This window comes from Condylostylus longicornis, unplaced genomic scaffold, assembly GCF_029603195.1.
Source record: "Condylostylus longicornis isolate FDR11 unplaced genomic scaffold, ASM2960319v2 ptg000160l, whole genome shotgun sequence".
Lineage (NCBI taxonomy): Eukaryota > Metazoa > Arthropoda > Insecta > Diptera > Dolichopodidae > Condylostylus > Condylostylus longicornis.
Window position 1 is genome coordinate 499,941 of NW_026578128.1, and position 19,460 is coordinate 519,400.

The 19,460-nt window shown below is 26.1% G+C and overlaps 1 protein-coding gene across 3 annotated transcripts in view; it reads left to right on the forward strand.

Moving 5' to 3' along the window:
- Window positions 1–19,460, forward strand: part of LOC129616033 (GATA zinc finger domain-containing protein 14-like) — a 103,596-nt gene that overhangs the window by 61,042 nt on the left and 23,094 nt on the right. For 2 of the 3 annotated variants that reach the window (XM_055531466.1, XM_055531465.1), the window contains exon 3: window positions 5,591–6,499. The exons of the other annotated variant lie outside the window; for it this stretch is intronic. In XM_055531466.1, coding sequence (XP_055387441.1) covers window positions 5,591–5,676 — 86 coding nt within the window. In that variant the 3' untranslated portion in view covers window positions 5,677–6,499. Of the gene's footprint in view, window positions 1–5,590; window positions 6,500–19,460 lie in introns of those variants that run through there. 3 annotated transcript variants of the gene reach the window in all.

A 19,460-nucleotide genomic window follows, 5' to 3' on the forward strand; every position in this document is an offset into this window, starting at 1 on the left:
ATTACTAAATTGTAAAAAAGGAGGAGTACAAACACTGAAGACAAAAAAAAAATTAAATGAAACGAGTGAAAAACATCATTAAAACACTTTAAGGATTTTCTAATTGAGGGTAAAAATGATAGTAAAATGGTAGTTAATGAGATTTTTTTTTCTTTTGAATCTCATAGCTCAAGCACAAAAAAAAAAAAGAACACGAGAAGGTAGAAATTATATTTATTAATCCGACAAGACGAAAGAAATTAAGATGAAAAAAAAAGGGTTTTTTTTTGATGAAAAATTACGGTTGGAAAAGAAAATTCAATGGAGATTTTCATTTTTGCAAGATTTTCTTTAATACTTTTTTTTTTATTTTACTTAAATTCTCTCCATCTCTTCTTCAGTTCTTGCTTTTGCTATTGGTCTTATAAAATTGTTTAATTTCTGTTCGTCTACGTCTTCTTCCTGTTTCTCTCTCTTTCTCTCTATTTCTGTCTTAATTTTTCTATTTTGTCATTTAGTATTAAGTTGAATATTAATTTGATTTTTTTTTTGCTACCAATTTTTCATACACCATAATTCCATTCTGTTGGCATATTCATTTTACAAGCGTAAATTATTTTGTAATTAAGTTATTTTCTTAGATTTCTTATTTTGTATTTTTTTTTTTTTGGAACACAATTACTTTTATAAATACTCGGAAATTGATCGAAATCTTAAAGGAAATTAAAGAAAATTTTTGTAATAATTTTATATAAAAATCAATTTAGGAATATATAGACTTACCAATTTAATGTCTGTATGTAGAGTGTACTAAATTAAATTATTTTTTACTTCATGATGTCATTACTATGTCGATCTGAAATAATTTGAAGTAAGTCATTTATTTGTTTATAAGAGTAATTAAATGAAATTATTAAGAGAAATATTTGCGAGTAAAAAATTTAAGAATTCGTTGAGTTAATTGAATATTAAATTCTTAATTATTGAAAAAAACACATCTGATTTGTACCATTTTATAGTTTGAAAACAATGGGTATAGGGCATTAACTTTTCTGGATATTTCCTAGAAGAGCTTCTTAGCAAAATCTTTTTTGAATTTGAATTATAAAATATGCTATTCCGTTCTCTTAATAGCAAAGTAATACTGTCGCTATTATCGAATTTAAAATTATTAAACAAAATTTTATGCAGTTTCTTTACCTAAAATAATGAAATAAAGATTAAAATTATAATACCCTAAATTAAAACAAATTTGAATAGCTACTTAGAGCACTAATTAAGCTTGATATTAGCTCTCTATGAGGTTAATCGATGCCGGAAATATCAGTTGCAATATTTATTTGTTACACAATACAACTCATGAGAACTTCTGTTGAGTGTATCTCTGATGAATTCTTCGAATCCTAAAAAAAAAAACTCGTTAATAAATGCAAACAGCAATTGCGTATAACCTAATAATAAAATTTTATCCAATATCCGAAATATTAAAGCAGAAAACATTAAAATAAAACAAGAATGAATAATCCAACATAAAAGGAAGGATTAACAAATCAAAAAAAAAAAAAAACAAATTCAAAATTAATAAAGAAAAACAAAAAAAAAACGAGAACGTCATGGTACTGACAGTTTTTAATGTCCTTTAATGCTTGTCCTTTTGTTTCAACATCATCAACAAACGCAAAATATGAACAATATCTCAAATTCAATATTTTACGTATACATACAGATAAAATATAATAAGAGTTACAATAAAAAATATTAAAGTGAGAGGATCAAGGATTATTTTTTTTATATTTTTAATTTTTATTTTAAAATATAAGGACAGTTCATTAATCATATTTCGACTTGATTTTTAATTTCTTTGTATTTTTCATTTATTTTTTTCCCTTTCTTTTATACGTATATCAAAAAATGTCAAATCAGTTCCAGAGATCATCCTAAAATTTTTCTCTACAAGGTTTTACTTTGTTTTTTTTTTGTATTTTATAATGAAATTTTATAAATTTTTTTTTTACCACAAAATCTATATAATTAGTGAAAAATATAAAATTTATTATTTGAAATATGATTGTATTGCTGCGTGTATTGGGAAGTCATTTTGGTATTATTCCACGATTAGATATTGATTTCTAAATATCTGGTCTTGCATCATGATACCATTGTTTATAATTTTTCTATAACGCCTTCAATATATTCATATTTTTTTGTTATAATTATATTGTGAAAATGATAAATTGGATAGCTCAAAATAAAAACGGATTTGTCAAATCAGAATAAAAAAAAAATATTCACTTCAAATACATATAAATACACCTTCACAGTAGAAGGTATGTAATTAAATTGCGCATTATAAATCAGTGGTTTCAAAATTCTCTACAAGAGTTTTGGAGATTTTATTGTTGCCCGTGTATTTTCAAGGAAAAATTTATCTGATTGAAAAAGTATGTTTAGGGTAGATTTTAAAAACCAATGTCGATTTTAGTAATTTTATACGAGCATTCAAACCCCTTGTAAGGTGGTATACATTGGTCAAATTTTTACAAATGAACTTTGGAATTATAGAGAACTCAAATCGAAATGAAATGCAAGTACTTACTGTAATACAAGTATAGCATTCAAAATATAGTTACTGTAATGCAAGTAGCATGCAAGTAGCATGCAAGTAGCATGTAAGTAGTAATTAAAATTTAATTAGCGTACAAGTAACTGCTGAAATACAAACAGTTTTTTAATATTATTAAAAAAATGCAATGCAATAATGAAATACTTAATTCAAATTTTATTTTAAACATAATTAATATTTAATTTTACAGAAAAACGATTAATTAAGGTTGAAATATTAGAGATTTTCGAAAAAATTGACAACAAAGAGAAATTTAAAGCTTCTGTTTTATGTTTTTTTAATATAATATTTAATTATACGAGTATATGAATATTTTTCCAAAATCCTTTAAATTTGATTAAAAAAAACTATAAAACAAAAAAAAAAAACAATAAAAAAAGATAACCTCAGTGATTTTTGATGAATTTTCCATAGTAATGATAATTTTTGATGGTTTTTTAATAAAATATTATAACACCAATGATATTGATAATATTATAACAATTATAATGATTGTGTATAGCCGGTGGCATAAAAAATACGTACAAGTGCATTTGACGTTCTCAAATTAATTTATCAAAATCGATGGATGTCTAGTTTTAATAGGACTCCCGCTGGCAGATTATCTCTACGTTTTTTAATATTATAAAATAAAAAATTGAATAAAATTTAATTTTTTTTTTTCTGTTTTTCTTATTTTTTATTTTTACATTGAAATGATTGCGGTGGTTTTAATTTAATTTTATAAAAAAGAACGAAAAATTTTGAGCGCCATGTAGTCAAATAAATATTATTTAATGATTTTTATGTAGTTCATCCACTCTAAATAGCCACAATTTTTTTTTCTCATTTTTGAAAGATTTCCGAGAAAGAACCACCAACCAAATAAAATAGCATATGGAACAGATATAAAGTAAAAAGAAATATTATTAATAATAATAGAGAATTCGGTTCGTTTGACAGATAACGTTAAAGATAAATTTTGAAATTTTTGGGGGGAGAAGAAATTGAGGAAGAAAAAAAATTTTTTTTTTTAATTTAGTTTTTTTCATTCTCCACATCAAAATTTTTGTGTTAGTATATATTTTGATTTTTACGGTATTTGGGTTGATAAAAAATAGATTTGGATTAAAAGTGGAAATAATTTTTAATTTTAATAAAACAAAAATTATATTCGATTGTTGTGAAATTGTTATTAAAATTGTAATGTTGGTGTGAAAAGGAAAATAATATTTACGATCGAGGAATTTGGTAATAATTTCGAAATAAATCGTAAATCATAAGTCGACTATTAATATCAATCGAAAGTCAGTCGGAACATAGCCATTAAATCTCCATCATCATTCACTCTTATATCATATGTTCTAAAAGAAAGCAGCCAGTCACTGTATCTGTTTTTTTATTTCTGTTCCTGATGATACAATCCGAATTTTCGTGAATTGAAGCACTTAACAACTTTTCATTATTCCCTTTTCGCACAAATTCATATTCCTATACGAGCTTCATCATTCGATATGACATCGGTCTGCTAGCCGACACGCATTCTGCATATAAGAGCGGTAGAAGTCGATCTGAAAATTAGCACGAGAAAAATCAAATCCCTCTGAATAAGCTCAACAAACGCTTTCCTCTTTGTAATAAATACAAGCTTAATATAAGATGTCGAACAATTCAATTATTATGGCAGTATAATTTCGACAACCCGAGAGGTCAAAGAAGGGGCAGATTTGGCCGATTATTTGCCATTTATAAATCTTCACATTTATCTAAAAATAGAAAATTAAGAATATTCAACAAGAAATTCAATTAAAAAAAAAATATGGATGAATAGGCCATATATTGCGAAGGCCACCCAAAATAATTGCAAAGAAGGTTGTGGAGTAGGAAACCGTTGGAAGACATAAGAATACATCTCAAAGAACGATGAAGAAAGAATTCGCCACGGCCAACATATGACATGGGTAGGAGTAAAACTAATGGCCCCTAACAAAGTGCGGTAGAAAAGCTTTTTGGAAGCTCTATACTATCAAGGGGAGTAAAATAGGAAAAAAAAAAGATTGCGCTAGTCAACAGACAACAGCTCTACAGTTTATAGCATAATATACAGTATTTACCTTAAACGTTAATGTCCAACGACAAATCGGTCTTTTATAAATTTGAGGAAAATTTGTAAGGAAAAATTCTATAAATTTTTATTTTTTTTTGTGTTCCTTGTACATTTCGTGGCCGTTTTATTTTTATGAGGTTCTCAATATTTTTTTTTTTACTTTATAGTCATTAGTGGCGAGATAAAAATGTTTTTCTGATGGGAAGTAATTAATTTTAAAAGCTTTTTTTTCCTAAATACTTACAGCATACAAAAAATATAAAAACTCATTGTACATACATACATACTTCCAGAATTTTTTCTTATATTCTTTGATAGGTTTAGGTTATTTTTTTGTTGATCGTTTTTCTGTTAAATTTCTCGAAAATTTGTTAATATTCTATTTTATTTTTGGTTATAATTTTTAATTTTATAGTGTTGTGTCGTTTATATTATTTGAACTTTAGTGTCAGATAAGATTATAATTATAGAATACATATTATATTATTATTATTACATTTATATCCGTAAACGGAGATGAACTTGGACATGTTATATGTATAAACGAAATTATTACGCATGATAAGAAATTCTGATATTCTATAGCTGTATTATAATACTTTCGGATGAAATTAAATCAAATTGTGAAAATGGAAGTTTAATTTTTATTTTTATTAATATTTATTTTATATTACAAATTATTTTTGCTATCTTTATGCTATTTAAAGATTTTCTTAAAAATATTTTATATTTTTAAATAATAATTTTAAATTTTATTAGCTATAGAAATTCTTCTTTTTAAATTGGTTTTTATTTTAATTTTAATTCAAAAATTATCTTAAATATAAAATAATAAAAATTAAGAAAAAAAAAAAATGGAAATTAAAATATTAATGTATTTTTCGTTTTTGTATTTCTTTCAGGTATGGTCACTTTATTCATTGGCGTTTTATCAGTTTCTGGTGTTAAGTATTTTAAACAAATAAAAGACTATATTTTTTTTATGTAAAAATTATTAATTTTATTATTGAAAACATATTAAAAACAAAATTTAATGGAATCTTTAATAGGAGATATAAAAACTCCAAAAAGAAAAAAAATAGGGAGTGATAAGTAATAATAAGGGATAGGCTAAATTAAAAATTCTATATTAAAATATAATTGATTTAATTACTTATAAACAAACTTGACGATATGAAAATATTTTCGATTTCTCATTTTAATTCTACGTATATACCCTTTGTATACCCCTGTACGTATTTCTACCTATTAAAGCATTTGAGTCCGCCGCCGTCGCCTAGAATCTCTAAATACTGCTATTTTTAATGTTGAATTAATTGAGGATTGAAAATATTTAGTGAGCTTACTGAAATAAGAGAAAGTACAAATATATATTATCTACGTAATACTGGTATTTCTGAATTTCAGTGTTTTTAAATTTCAGGATTGTTATCTCAATACAAATAATAAAACATAGAGCCATTAATTTCATATAAACAACTTTGGTAACAGGCGGTCTAATAAATCAACAAATTTAATTTTTCTTACAATGGTTGTCAATTAAAATAATTTGATTATAACTCAGAAAACATTAAGCCAGCAATATTCTTATTTAATTTTGAACAATTCAAACAATAACTGACCCTATTGTTCTGATAAAGTTCCTTCAATATTTGTCATGGAATTTCTAAAATAACTGAAGCCTATAATGCTACAATTTTTGGTAAACGAGTTTGATTATAAGTTGGAGTTACAATCGTAATAATCCACTTTTTTCACTTATTATAGTATACAATTAATTTTACTGATAGCAAGCGTAAAATGACTGTTTTATCTTGTTCAAATTCTTTCAAAAATATTTACATTACACTTAAAAATGTTGACAAGTACAAATTGAGTTATAATTTTTCAACATTCTTTGTTCTTTGTTCATACTTACTCTTAAATTTCCTCAAAAGTAATTTTTCATAATTCATTCTTTTCTTTTATCATTAAAATTAATTTTAGTTACATCAACTTAATCTTGTATAATTTTAATTTTATTCATAAAAAATTACCAACTTAATAAAAGTTTTGCTTAATTTCTTTTTTTTTCTTCAATATCACAATTGTATGACGTACTTTTCATCTCAATTACTGTCCAATTACAAAAATAACTTATGAATAATGCACGCAAACAAAAAAAAAATATCAAAGGAATAAAAACCTTCACAGCGGTAAATTAATCCACACACGGATCATTGTGTAAATGTCAAATTTACTTAACAAAAAATGAAACAAAAAGAAATTAAAAAAATTTAAAAGCAAATCTAGAAAATCCAGAAAATCATATCATCAAGTCAGTTTAAAGTCTTTAAGAATGTTTATTTTGTAAATTACGTTATAAATGTTTCTAGCATCCCGCATATACATAAATCCCATATAGGACTATATAAGCAAATATAAAAAAAATGGTTGCAATATGTTGGTACGCGAATAATCGTAGGACGATGTCATTTTCGTGCAATTTGCAAAATCATCAAAAAATCTACAGTTCATTTCAGCTTTAAAGTATTAATAACAAAAAAATATGCTTCTTTTTTAGGAATATTTTAATAGGCATGAAAATAATATTATGTTATAACAATTTTAATGCAGCATAGCTATAAGGTATACGGAGTATGTAGTAATAATGTACATATATTAAGGCTGTAAACATCACAAGAGCCCTCGGATATTATCCATAAATATTTCAGACTGAAACATATGCTATAGAATTATGGGCTCTGGATTGTATCAGAAGGAACATTAGGAGGAGTAGGGTTTTATTATGCCGGACAGTTAGGCCGTCATCGGGGTTCTTTCGTCTGATGTAGTGTGATACAAACTGCTAAAGGAATGCGTCGATGCACTTGGTGTCCTCACTAGGCACAATAAATTAACCTTGATTTGGATGTTATATCGCAGTTTGTCAGGGGTCTTGGTATAAGGGTAATGGAGGTGGGGATGGGAATCACAAAAAGTAATCCTAGATCGATGTGAACGGCCACGGCTGATATTATTACTGAAAATAGCATTTAAAATCTTGTATGTCAGCATTTTTTCATTTCAAAATTCACATTAAGTTGGAATTCATAATTCGGAACAGACCAGTTTTCGATCTTCGTAATAGCGGTCTCTGGCGATATCTTTTGCGAAGCAGCTTTATCATCAAAGCTTCGATATAATACCAATCATCTTATCATGTTCCGATTTAATACCTATTACATTACATTGTAAAGTTATTCCTGAGGCTATGAGATGGCAGACCCCTTATTCGATGCGGTGTTCACAATCCTATCGTCATATTGCAGCATCTTACACCTTTTTCCTATCTGCAATTGAAAAGAAAACCTCCTATTGAGTTTGTTATGGAAAAATTTTTTATTAAGAATTGCTTTCAAAACGCAACACAACCAAATAACTTTGAAAAAAATTTATTTATTTCATGCAACTGTAATCAAATATCTAAAAATCAACTTGGGGGTTTAAATACCTCAAGTTATTTCTTATTTTAATTTCAGTTCATTGCCTATATTAGCCTTTTAAACCATAGAAATTAACTTTTTACCTCATTAAATCTCACAAACTAAAATATGAATTTCTGTACACTCAAAAATAATTTATTCTTAAGCAAAAAATATTAAAAAAAAAAAAACATCAGAACACTTTAACAAATTTAAAATGAAAATTTTCTATTTTTTTTTTTTTTAAATGAAAATTAAATTAGATTTTCCTTTTTAGCACTTTTCCAAAAATTTTTTGAAAAAAAGTGCTTATTAGTTTCACTCTGTCCGTCCGTCCGTCCGTCCGTCCGTCCGTCCGTCCGTGTGTCTGTTTACAAAACTTCTACATTCTTAAAGATAGAGAGCTGAAATTTAATACGTACATAGATCTTTACTAGAAACTTATTTTCGTTGAACAAAATTTTTACCTATCTCCCCCCCTCTAGAAGTTATACCCCCCCAAAGCACTAAAAATTACCTATTTTAACTATTTGTTGCAATGAAACCATAAGCATTTTTGAAATTTTGCAAACCCAGAAAGGCAGCGGCGTGCTTTCCCTACCGTGGTATACTATAGTTAAACTTTAGAAAAACAAAATGGCCGCTCAAATTTACCGTTATCTAAAGTACTTTTTTTCCAAATTTTTGATGTCGTTTTTCTTCTAGACGCCAGCCTCTAGGAGCTTGAAATTTTAGGGGCTTTTAGACATTAACAAATAGTTCATTTCGTTAGAAGAAAATTTTTTTCCATCTCCACCCCCTCTCAAGTTATGGCCTCTTGAAATTTATAAAATTTGAATTTTTGACACCTTATATTTCCGAAACCGCAAGCTTTTTCAAATTTCTATAAACACAAAAAGCTAACGGTAAATTCCATGACATTAAAAAATATAATTATTTTTCTTAACTCACATAATTAAACCTTAAAATCGAGCATTATGTTAACCCCACTTTATATTAATTTTTTCTTTTTTTCAAAGACTGCATAAATCGTTCATCCTAAATATATGCAATTCTAGAAATAGTTTTGTATATGAATGTAAATAATTTTAATAGTGTGATAGGTATACATAGACTGTTTTTAAAAGCAGTATTTTCACTTGTTGAAGGGAAAAGTGCTGCAATACAAACCATTGGTTTGACCCAACTTTTTATTTTTTTTATGAAAGATGAATAAAGTGCTGAATGGCAATTTTCTTTAAAAAAAAAAAAACCAAATGAAATGATTCGTTGTACATTGTATGCATAATAATTTTGTTTTTCCTTTTCTTCTTTATAAAAATATTTTTAATAATAATATTGTTTTTAAGAAAGGTACATAAAATATCTACATAGACAGGTATAATTATTATTATACACACAGAAAAATAAAAAGTAAAAAACGAAATTTTTTTTTTTTTTTAATTTTTTTGTTAGAATTCCTGTAAAATAAAATGTTTTACTTTAAATAACAAATAAATAAAAAGAAAACGCGGAAATCATATCGTGCCAGACAAATCTCAAAAAAAAAAAAACAAACCACAAGAATAAAAATTGGTACATACAAAGAATGCAAAAAAAGAAAATTGAGTAAAAAAAAATTTTAAATGGTATCAGGCGAAATTTATGCACGCATATTGAGTCAGATATGCGCTGCCAAAACTATATAAAATGAATACAAAATAGAAATACAAATATATGCATAGTACAGTCTTGATTGTCAGGTCTTTTAACTAATTTACCTTATTTTTAAGAGAGCACGAAATATTTAGATTTTTGTTTTTGCCACGTTCAGATCTACAATGATTAACTTCGTTTATTTTCTAGTTAATTCGTAATGAATAGTATTTTTATTTTAAATTTATGATTAAAAATGCGGCGGGGTATGAGATGTAGTACGGCGGGAGATTTACTTATTTTTGTTTATAAAATTAAAAAGGTCTTAATATACGGAATTTTCTTAAGGAAATTCATTCTTGTATTTTGAATAAAAACGCCCATAAAATATCTTTGAAAAATTGAATTATATGAAACCAATTTTCTTTTAAATTTTTTTCTTTTTATAGAATAAAAAAGAAAGAAATTTGAATTTGTTTTTTTTTTTTTATTTAAATTAGAACAAATTGTGATTTAAAAAAAAAATTGTTTTATGCAAAGGGTTAATGTCCTTGCTTTTAGTTTGTAATACGTGCATTGATTTAAAATTAAAACGATCGAAACTATTTCTATTATTCTAGAATTCAATTTGATTTTACTTACTCGTAAGTTGTAGGCAATCAGAAATCCATTAAGTTCCATTAATTTGAGTGGAGACGTCGTTTGTCAAATAGTTTCTGTTCCTGACAATTTCTCAATTTAAATAACAGATCATAATCAATTTAAAAGTGTCAATTTAACGTTTCAGAAAATAAATTTGTTTTATTTCCAAACTGATACTTTTTTTTTGACAAATGAATTTTATAAGTTGGGAATGAAAAGTTATTGTTCATAAAGAAGAATAGAATTACTATTGAAGGAGAGGAAGGAAAGCTATTTGTTTTAAAGTTTTTATATACCAATGTAACGTGGAGGGACATTACAAGTTTTAAAAAACTTTGTTGATTAGAATTAAAAAATTTCTTCAAAAAGTACTGGTTGAATTTTAAAAATTTATTTTGTTAACCCTTACGAACCGGCTCCAGGAAAGTTCAAACATGTTGTACTATTTCATTTTTACATGATTCGGTATACTAAATTTTAACACGTTTTTTTTTCATAACAAACACTTTGTTTTATATAAAGATGATAGATCCCACGTGTGAAATATTTGCTTATTACAATATTCGAAAACTGGGTCGAAAGGGTTAAGAAATAGATTAATGTTCGGATATGTACCACAAACTGAAAATTTTAATACTTTGTATTTGCTTAGAATATTAAAAAAAAATTTTTCTTAAAATTCCAAATAAGACTTAAAAATATTTAAATTTTCCATTTTTTTTTGAAATTACATACTTGCAAGCGCCTGTATTATATTAAGATTCCGGTTTGAATAACTTCGACAATGTTACAAATATTGTCAATAGTATTTGTCAAATTTAGTAACTTGTATGCATGCTTAATATTCTTCATTTATTTTAGAATTATTACTCTTGAACGTAAACTCACTATAAAATGGAGTTCTAATTTAGCCGACAGACGAATTCTATATATGAATCAAAAATTTATAGAATAATTCAGATTTAAGCTATACGCTCTCGGGTGTTAAAGCTTTCATTCTACCATATGCATAATGCATTCATTCATTCCAATTGCCTTCTTTGTATACCTTATAACCCTTCTTAAATAACTTATAACAAAAATATTATAAAAATTTTTTTCACTTTATAAAAAACCAAAAAAAATTTAAAATTTAAAATGAAAAACAAAAAAAAAATTCTTGTGAAAATTTAGCAAAACAAATTTTCCATATCGTAACACAAAAGCATAACAAAAGAAAAACAATAAAATAGAAAAATTTTTTTTTCATTTTTCTACTTTTTTTGGATCCGAATTAGAAAAAAAAAAGAAAAAACAAAAAATTTTTCTAAATTTATAGAAATGGAAAAAAAAATAAAATAAAATCACAGATGAAAGTTTTAGAAAAGAAAAGAAAAATCATAACAAAGAAAATAAAAAAAAATTGGAAAAACTTTTCACATGGGAAATTTCTTTGCACTTAACAATTTTCGACATATCGCAAAATAAAAACATAGAAACAAAAAATATAGACATGAAAATGTCTATTGGGATTTTCCTTTTTACAGTTATCAAATTCCATTTTCAAAATAAACTTAAACATCAAGTCAAGAAGAAAAGAGGAGGAACACACATTACATGCATACACACATACATATAAATTTAAAACGTCAGTTTTATACCCCAGCCAGCCAGGAAAATATTTAGGTTGAAAGTCGAAAAGGGTCAATTTTTTAAAAATTTTTTCTATTTTTGTTATTTTTAAAACTTTATTCAAAGATAGTCTGAACCAAAAAAAAAAAAAACAAAAAGAATATTAAAAGCAAAAGTTTTTCTATGTTTGCTATTTTTTTCTGATTTTCTTTGTTCTTCTGTTTTAGATTTCTGGTCATCTTCCAAAAAAAAAAAATTCAAAGTAGGTATAGATAAATTTGCTGTCTTATTTTTGTGCTCTTTTCTTTCGTTGTTTTTTTTTTTGCTATAGTTAAAACGGTAAATACGAGGAAAATTCTAAAATTGATACAATATGAATTTCGGTTTTTTTTTTTGCTGGTTCTTTAGTGATTTTATTCTTCCTAGTTTTTATATTAAAAATATAAGTAAAAAAAGAGAATTTGGATAGAAAAATGTTTTCCAATTCGATTCAACTGAATTCTGATACGATATTAAATCTAGAGATATCAGAAAAAAAAAATCTAAATCTAGATGAACAATAAAATGTTGATCCTATACAACAATATAAAACAAATATTCTTTTAAATGGAACATTCAATACTGAGAACTCTGTGTGAGAATTAAAAAATATTGTAAAGAAAATGGAGGGTATTTTTTTGAGATTTGTAAAGTATTTGAATATGTTTTGCAACTACTGTGAAAAATCTGATATAAAGTCGAACATTTAGCCGATCGCATTGAATATTGAATCGATTGCATGGAATTCTGAAATTATTTCTAAAATTCCTACAGAGTAAGTTTTATTAGGTTAAAATGTGTTCACTATAATTTGTATTTAATTCGAATTTTCAAGAAAATTTCTGAGCTTCTAGAAAATTCCTGAGCTTTTAGAAAATACAAAGCAATATTAGCCGAATTGAATGAACTTAACGAATTCAGCAACCATTCGTATCATAATTAGCGCATAATATTATTTATCAGATTCAAAATATTACTTTGTTTGTTTCCAGGCATTTATTCGGAATTTCCTTTTCATTTTTCAAGATGTTCACACCTAACCTAATTGACCAATAGTGCAGCTCAATATTATCAACTGATATACACTTTTTATCGATGATGCGACAAAATGCTAATATAATATGTACATAATATTCATCGATGACGCAGTAAATTGTTGTATCAACTGTAATACCATGTAGAGTAATTCAATTTTGGTTGTTTTAATGAACTAACTACAGGGCATACTCTCAATTTTGCACTGAAGTTTTTGTTTATTTTCCTTTGCGGTTAATAATTCCTTGTAGTATTTTACTTGTTCTTGTACAACAAAAACTGAAAATAAAGAAAGCCAATTTTCATGAGATGAGATTCAAACATTTAAATGATCCTCACTATCTGTTATACATACTTGTCTTTTATTCTACTATTTTCACAATTTAACAAAGTAACAAAGCAACTTCAATGTAATCTTCAAATTATTATGTGCACATAAAATTAAATTCAATTCAAAAAATTAAAAATTTTCACTAAAAATATAGGGTATTAAAAAATATTTAAGTAAGTAATGAAAAAACACTTATTAAAACTTTTCAACAAATTTGTGATTTCCAGAAATTTTACTTAAAAAAATATTTATGTGTGAATAACATTGTATAACATTTATTTTCTCCCACTTTATATAAAGCCAATTGTATTTTGTTAGTTGTAATGTGTAGACAGCAATAACCTAATTGAAATATAGAAGAAAAATAAATAGGGAAACAAGAATTTAAAGCTCTTCTAACAAGTAAATTACAAAACAGTGCTGCTGCGACTCTCAACTATTTATTTTTGTTTTAATGATTTTTTTTTTTCTCTATGACATTTTTATATTTTTTTTTATTCGATTGCAGGCGTATTTACAAAACTTATTTGCGCTCCGTATATACGCATTTTTTTGCTTCATATATTTTGTTCCTGATTTCTACAGCAAGAAAATTTTGAAATTTGGTTGGAAAAGAAAAATATGAAAATTATTCCTCATTTCACTATTTTGCCTAAGTTGTCATCACCCGCCAGTTAATAATTTTTTTTTGTACATTTAACTAAAAGTAGAATTCTAGAATTTCAATAAGATTTTGTGTTGAGTCGAGTGGGTTGATGAATTTTTGGAAATTTTTCGTATTTTTTTTTTCTTCTTGCTAATCACAACTTGCATTTATTTTGAAAACTGACTGAAATAGAAAAAATAAAAATGTTATGGAAAAGAGAATTTATATAGAAATGAATCGAAAAAGATTGAATTGCCTTTGGTGTAGATTTGTTAGGCTATAGAAAAAAAACGATGTATGTAATAAATTTTCATAAAAAAAATTAATGCTCTAAACATTGATAAGAAAGGGAAGCACGCATGTTAATAGTAAAATGTGAAAGAAAGATTTGAAAATTTTCATTGTCAAGTTTTCTTAGAAAATGTTTAAGAATATCATGTTTAAAGCGTTTATGAAAATCTGAAAGAACAATTAATGAAATTCAGCTCGTGGAATACAGTTGGTATCAGCAATTTTAGGATACTGTTGTTACTTTCTATTACGTAGCAGAAATTTCAAAATAAATTTGAATTTAGTGTTATTAAGAACAGATTCTGATCTTGACTATTTACTCAGAGTTAATCTCAGCCGTCAGAGCTGATACGTTGTAAATTGTCTCAAAAAGGCTCATATTTAGATAGTGGTGACGATGAAGAATTATGTATTTTGAATTTGTTTGAAGGAAGGAGGGACGAAATGACGGAGCAGTTGTATTAAATAATCGAGGCAATGAGTGCGCAATAGTAATTTAACATAGATTATAGATTAAGGTATTTCAAGACCGATTTTCTCGTCATTTTATACACTTCATTGGAGGAAAATTCTTTATTTGTATGTAAAAAAATAACATATAAAATTTCTAATAAGCAAAAAAAACTAGAGCGCAAAATATTACAAATTCTTATACAGTTTTAAAACGATCCATGGACAATAATTTCATTCTTGATTTTCTTCATTGTAAGAAAAGGAAAAACAAAGAACATATAGAAATTTTTTTGCTTCTCTCTCATCATATGTCAAAATAGATTAAAAATGGCTGTGTTGGACAAGTGTATGCTTTAGAAGGTTTTCTGTTATTTTGTCATTTAATATTGTTTATTATTAGTATATGACATTCTGTATAAAAGAATATGAAATTCATCATATTTTTCTTCATACCCTTTCTATATAGAATTCTTTCTTTAAAAAACAAAGCATCATACATACACACACGCCTGTACTTGTAATGTCAAAAATGAAAATGACATTTTAAGAAAATTTTTCAATTCACTTCTTTAAGAACTCTTAAAAAAATTTAGTATTTATTTAAGGAGAAAAAAAAAATTAAAAATATGAATGAAAATTTGCTTTGTTTCATAAAAAATATGAAAATTAACTTTAAAATTTTGAAATTTAATATTTTCTTTTTGAATTTTTTACAAACATACATATAGCTACATGTAAACTTTTTGGAAAATTAATGTTATTCAATGTCTTCGGCTGGCATATTATACACTTAAAGTTTAAAAGCTAATTTATTTTAAATTTCTCATTTTCCTGTGAACATTGTTCGTAAATCGTAATGGTGTAAGTTTTTTGTTGAAACGAAGAGTAATTATATAGAAAAATAATGATTTAAGAAAATATTTCCTTTCCAATGCAGAAAAATGTTAAATTTGTTAACGAAATGTTGAAATATTTGTATAGAGTATTGTGTATATTATATAGTTAGAGTTATTCGGCCGGAAATAGCAGATACATTGTGGGTGGTTAATGAGTTCAAATGCTATGATATATGCCACATATTATATACACTTTTAAAATTAGAAGATTAAAAAAAAAAATGTTGGTGTTTGTGCTTAAGCTCAAATTTTATGAGAAATATTATGTTAAATTATGTACAATACACAGGGTTTATCGGGTTCTAGTGAAACGTGCTAAACTGTGATTCCTTGGAGATTTTAAGAAAAAAAAATTGTTAGGTTTTGGGCAGGGAGGGAGGGGTGAAACTCGGATGTCCAGTGGTAATTTTGCGGGCTTCGAAAAAAAAAACGAATTGAAAAAATTCGGTACGGCGAATATCCGTTACAGCTTCGAAGCTGTTCAAGCTAAGACAAAATTGTGTTCGGAAAATTTTTTATTAATTGATAGACCTACATAATAATATGCCGATTTTTTTGTGTCAGACTTACCGTTATAGTCTCATTTAAACATAAAATTTTTGGTCAGAAATGTGAAACTCTTTCAAAAAACGCTCATTATTTTAAAAAAATTCGATATTTTTTATCTTCATGCTCTACATTATTCTCTACAAATTTATTATACATACATAGCTTTAATGGTTAAGTCATAATTTATATAAATATTTTTTTGCAATTCCTGTTAAAAAGACAACTATACTCAAGAAACATCAAAGACTCAAACCTTTACGTATATTATACCGCAAGAATACATAATATTTTTCTTGAAGATCAATTAAAAATTTTAAATTTATTTTATAAAAATAACATTGAATTTATTTTCATAACATTTTTCATTTAATTTTCATAATTAATGCTAATGTTTTTTTAATTAAATTCTCATTAACGATATGTGCACGCTTGTGTATAAAATTCAAATCCATAATATTCAAAAATTTAATTAATGCAATTAATTTTTGATAGGATTAATATTTTTGCTTGTATATTCTCTAAGATAATGAAGTGTTCTAATTAAAAAATAAAATTATGATGAAATTTTTAATAAATAGATATTTAATATTTTAATTGATTGCATGTAAATGGTGGAGAGACGAAGATCGTTAATTGAAATTGAGGAAAAAAAAAATCTAAACCCATTAACAAAAAATTAATTAATTTTTCGAATGAAAAATTTCAAATCTAAATTGTTCTAAGAATTACTACAGTGTTAACATTAAATGCGTAAAAAATTAAATTTGCTTACAGGTTGCAATGGAAGTTAAGTTATTTCGCATCAGAAATCGTAGATATTGCTACATTTTCTAAGATTTTGCTGCTACAAATTATGTTAATTAATAGTAAAGAAGATAAATTGTATATAGCTTTCAAATAAGTATCAATTACCAAAAATATTGTGAATTTATCATCACAAATTGTCAAAACACATATACCTACGTATAAGTTAGAATAATTATCGATCATATTTTAAAATTCTAACGCGTTAATGGTTTCATAATAGCAGGAAGTCGATCGTACTTGGATAAAGATCAAAAGAATTGAGATAAAAAAATGTTCGACATAGCTGTGAGCCGCTGAGAAGTTCTTATCATCAGACCATAAAGTTCTCACCTTATCACACATTGTTTGTCTTGTACATGAAAAATCACGTGAAGTATTACGAATTGTTTCTCAAATTGGGAACGATAAGAGGCGAGCATGTTGAGCTCAGTACTGTACCGGATGGACTATAGTTAAACCGGCCCAAATCCTTAGATAATATAAATAACGCGTTCGAATTAGTTTAAAATAAAATTTGCATATACGAGTAACACTAATTTTTCGATTGATTGTTTAATTTGCAAACGTTTGTTGTCGTAACCTAGTCATTTTTCTAGAGAACGACACTGGTAATGAGTTTAATGCACTTAGTAAATTCAATTTAAACAATATTTAATAAATTCTACTTTAAGTATATTAAAAATATTCCATCTAAAATGTTGATTAAAATTCCAAAAATAAAATTTTCGTTATAATTATTTGAAAATGTCTGCATAGTTTGCAAAAAAAAAATACCAGCAAATTCTCTTAAATTCTTATCATTTTTATTAGTTTCATTTATCTATAAAAATTTCAAGATCCATATATATACAAAAAATTAACTTGAGTCATTTCAATGTTTGTCCATTCCAAAAAAATGCAAAAAATTATTCTTAATTATTTTCAGTTTATTAAATATCTAATTATTTTGAATTACATTGCATACCATTTTAATTTATACTTGGATCAATTACTCAGTTCCTTCAACAAGATCCTTAAAATATATAGGAACTTGTTAAATGAATTTTATTTTGTATGCTTTTTCTGTTCTCTATTTTTATATTCATTTATTTTTCATTTGTTTTTTTTGGGAATTTATTCAAAATAATTAAAGAATTCAGATATATTTAAAATACATGCATGCATGTATGGAACCAAAGTACCATTTGGCAGAGTTGTGTATATACTATTCGTGAATTTCTTTCCATCTTCTAAAATCACAACTTCATATGAAAATTCTTGTATTTACATTCTTATAGATACACACGAATGTATTTTATCTATTTATAACTTAGTATGTAATGTAATCTGGCTAGAGATACACGAATAATTGGATGTCCCTGAAAATGAGAAGAAAATTTAATCAAAATTGAAGTACTTTGCTATTTTTTCTTTTTCTTTATTTTTCATGTTTGTGTTTCAGTTTTTTACCGACCATATTGTGTAAACAATAGGTAGGTTATGTGATGGCAACAAATTTTCCATATCGAGTTTTCGGTGGGAACGTACTTCTCCATAGTAGGGCAGTGTAAATAAACTATTTTTAGCAACCTGTCGGTCTGTCGGTCTGTCTGTGCACGCGTGTATCTCAAGTTCGGCTGAACCGATTTTGATGAAATTTTATATGTAAGTTTATTTCCACCATGGCACGGATCGATCAACTTATGGTATATATCAGGCCTCGGGAACTGCACTTTTTAGCGGGCCTGTTTTACATTTTTGAGCATATTGAAGAACATATTAAACCGATTTACTTGAAATTTCATATATAAGTTTTGCTCTACCAGCGATGAAACCTCCTAACTTTTGGAAGAAATCAGGCGTCAGCAACTAGACGTTTACTACGGGCCAAATATACATTTTTGTGTATATAAAGAGAAATAATCAACCGATTTCATTGAAATTTAATATATAAATTCCTCGTATGAAAACTATGAACATATAAATTTTTTGGAAAGATCAGGGCTCGAAAACTGATTTGCGGGCCGATTTTACATTTTTCACCATTTTGAAGAAAATATTCAACCGATTTACTTGAAATTTCATATATGAGCTTTGTTTGACCGTCCGTGAAAATTTCTAGCTTTTGGAACAAATCAGGCATCGGCAACTGGACGTTTACTACGGGCCAAATATACATTTTTGTGTATATAAAGAGAAATAATCAACCGATTTCATTGAAATTTAATATTTGAGTTTCTCGTATTAAAACAATGAACATGAAAATTTTTTGGAAAGATCAGGCATCGGCAACTAGACGTTTACTACGGGCCAAACATACACTTTTGTGTATATAAAGAGAAATAATCAACCGATTTCATTGAAATTTTATATATGAATTCCTCGTATGAAAAC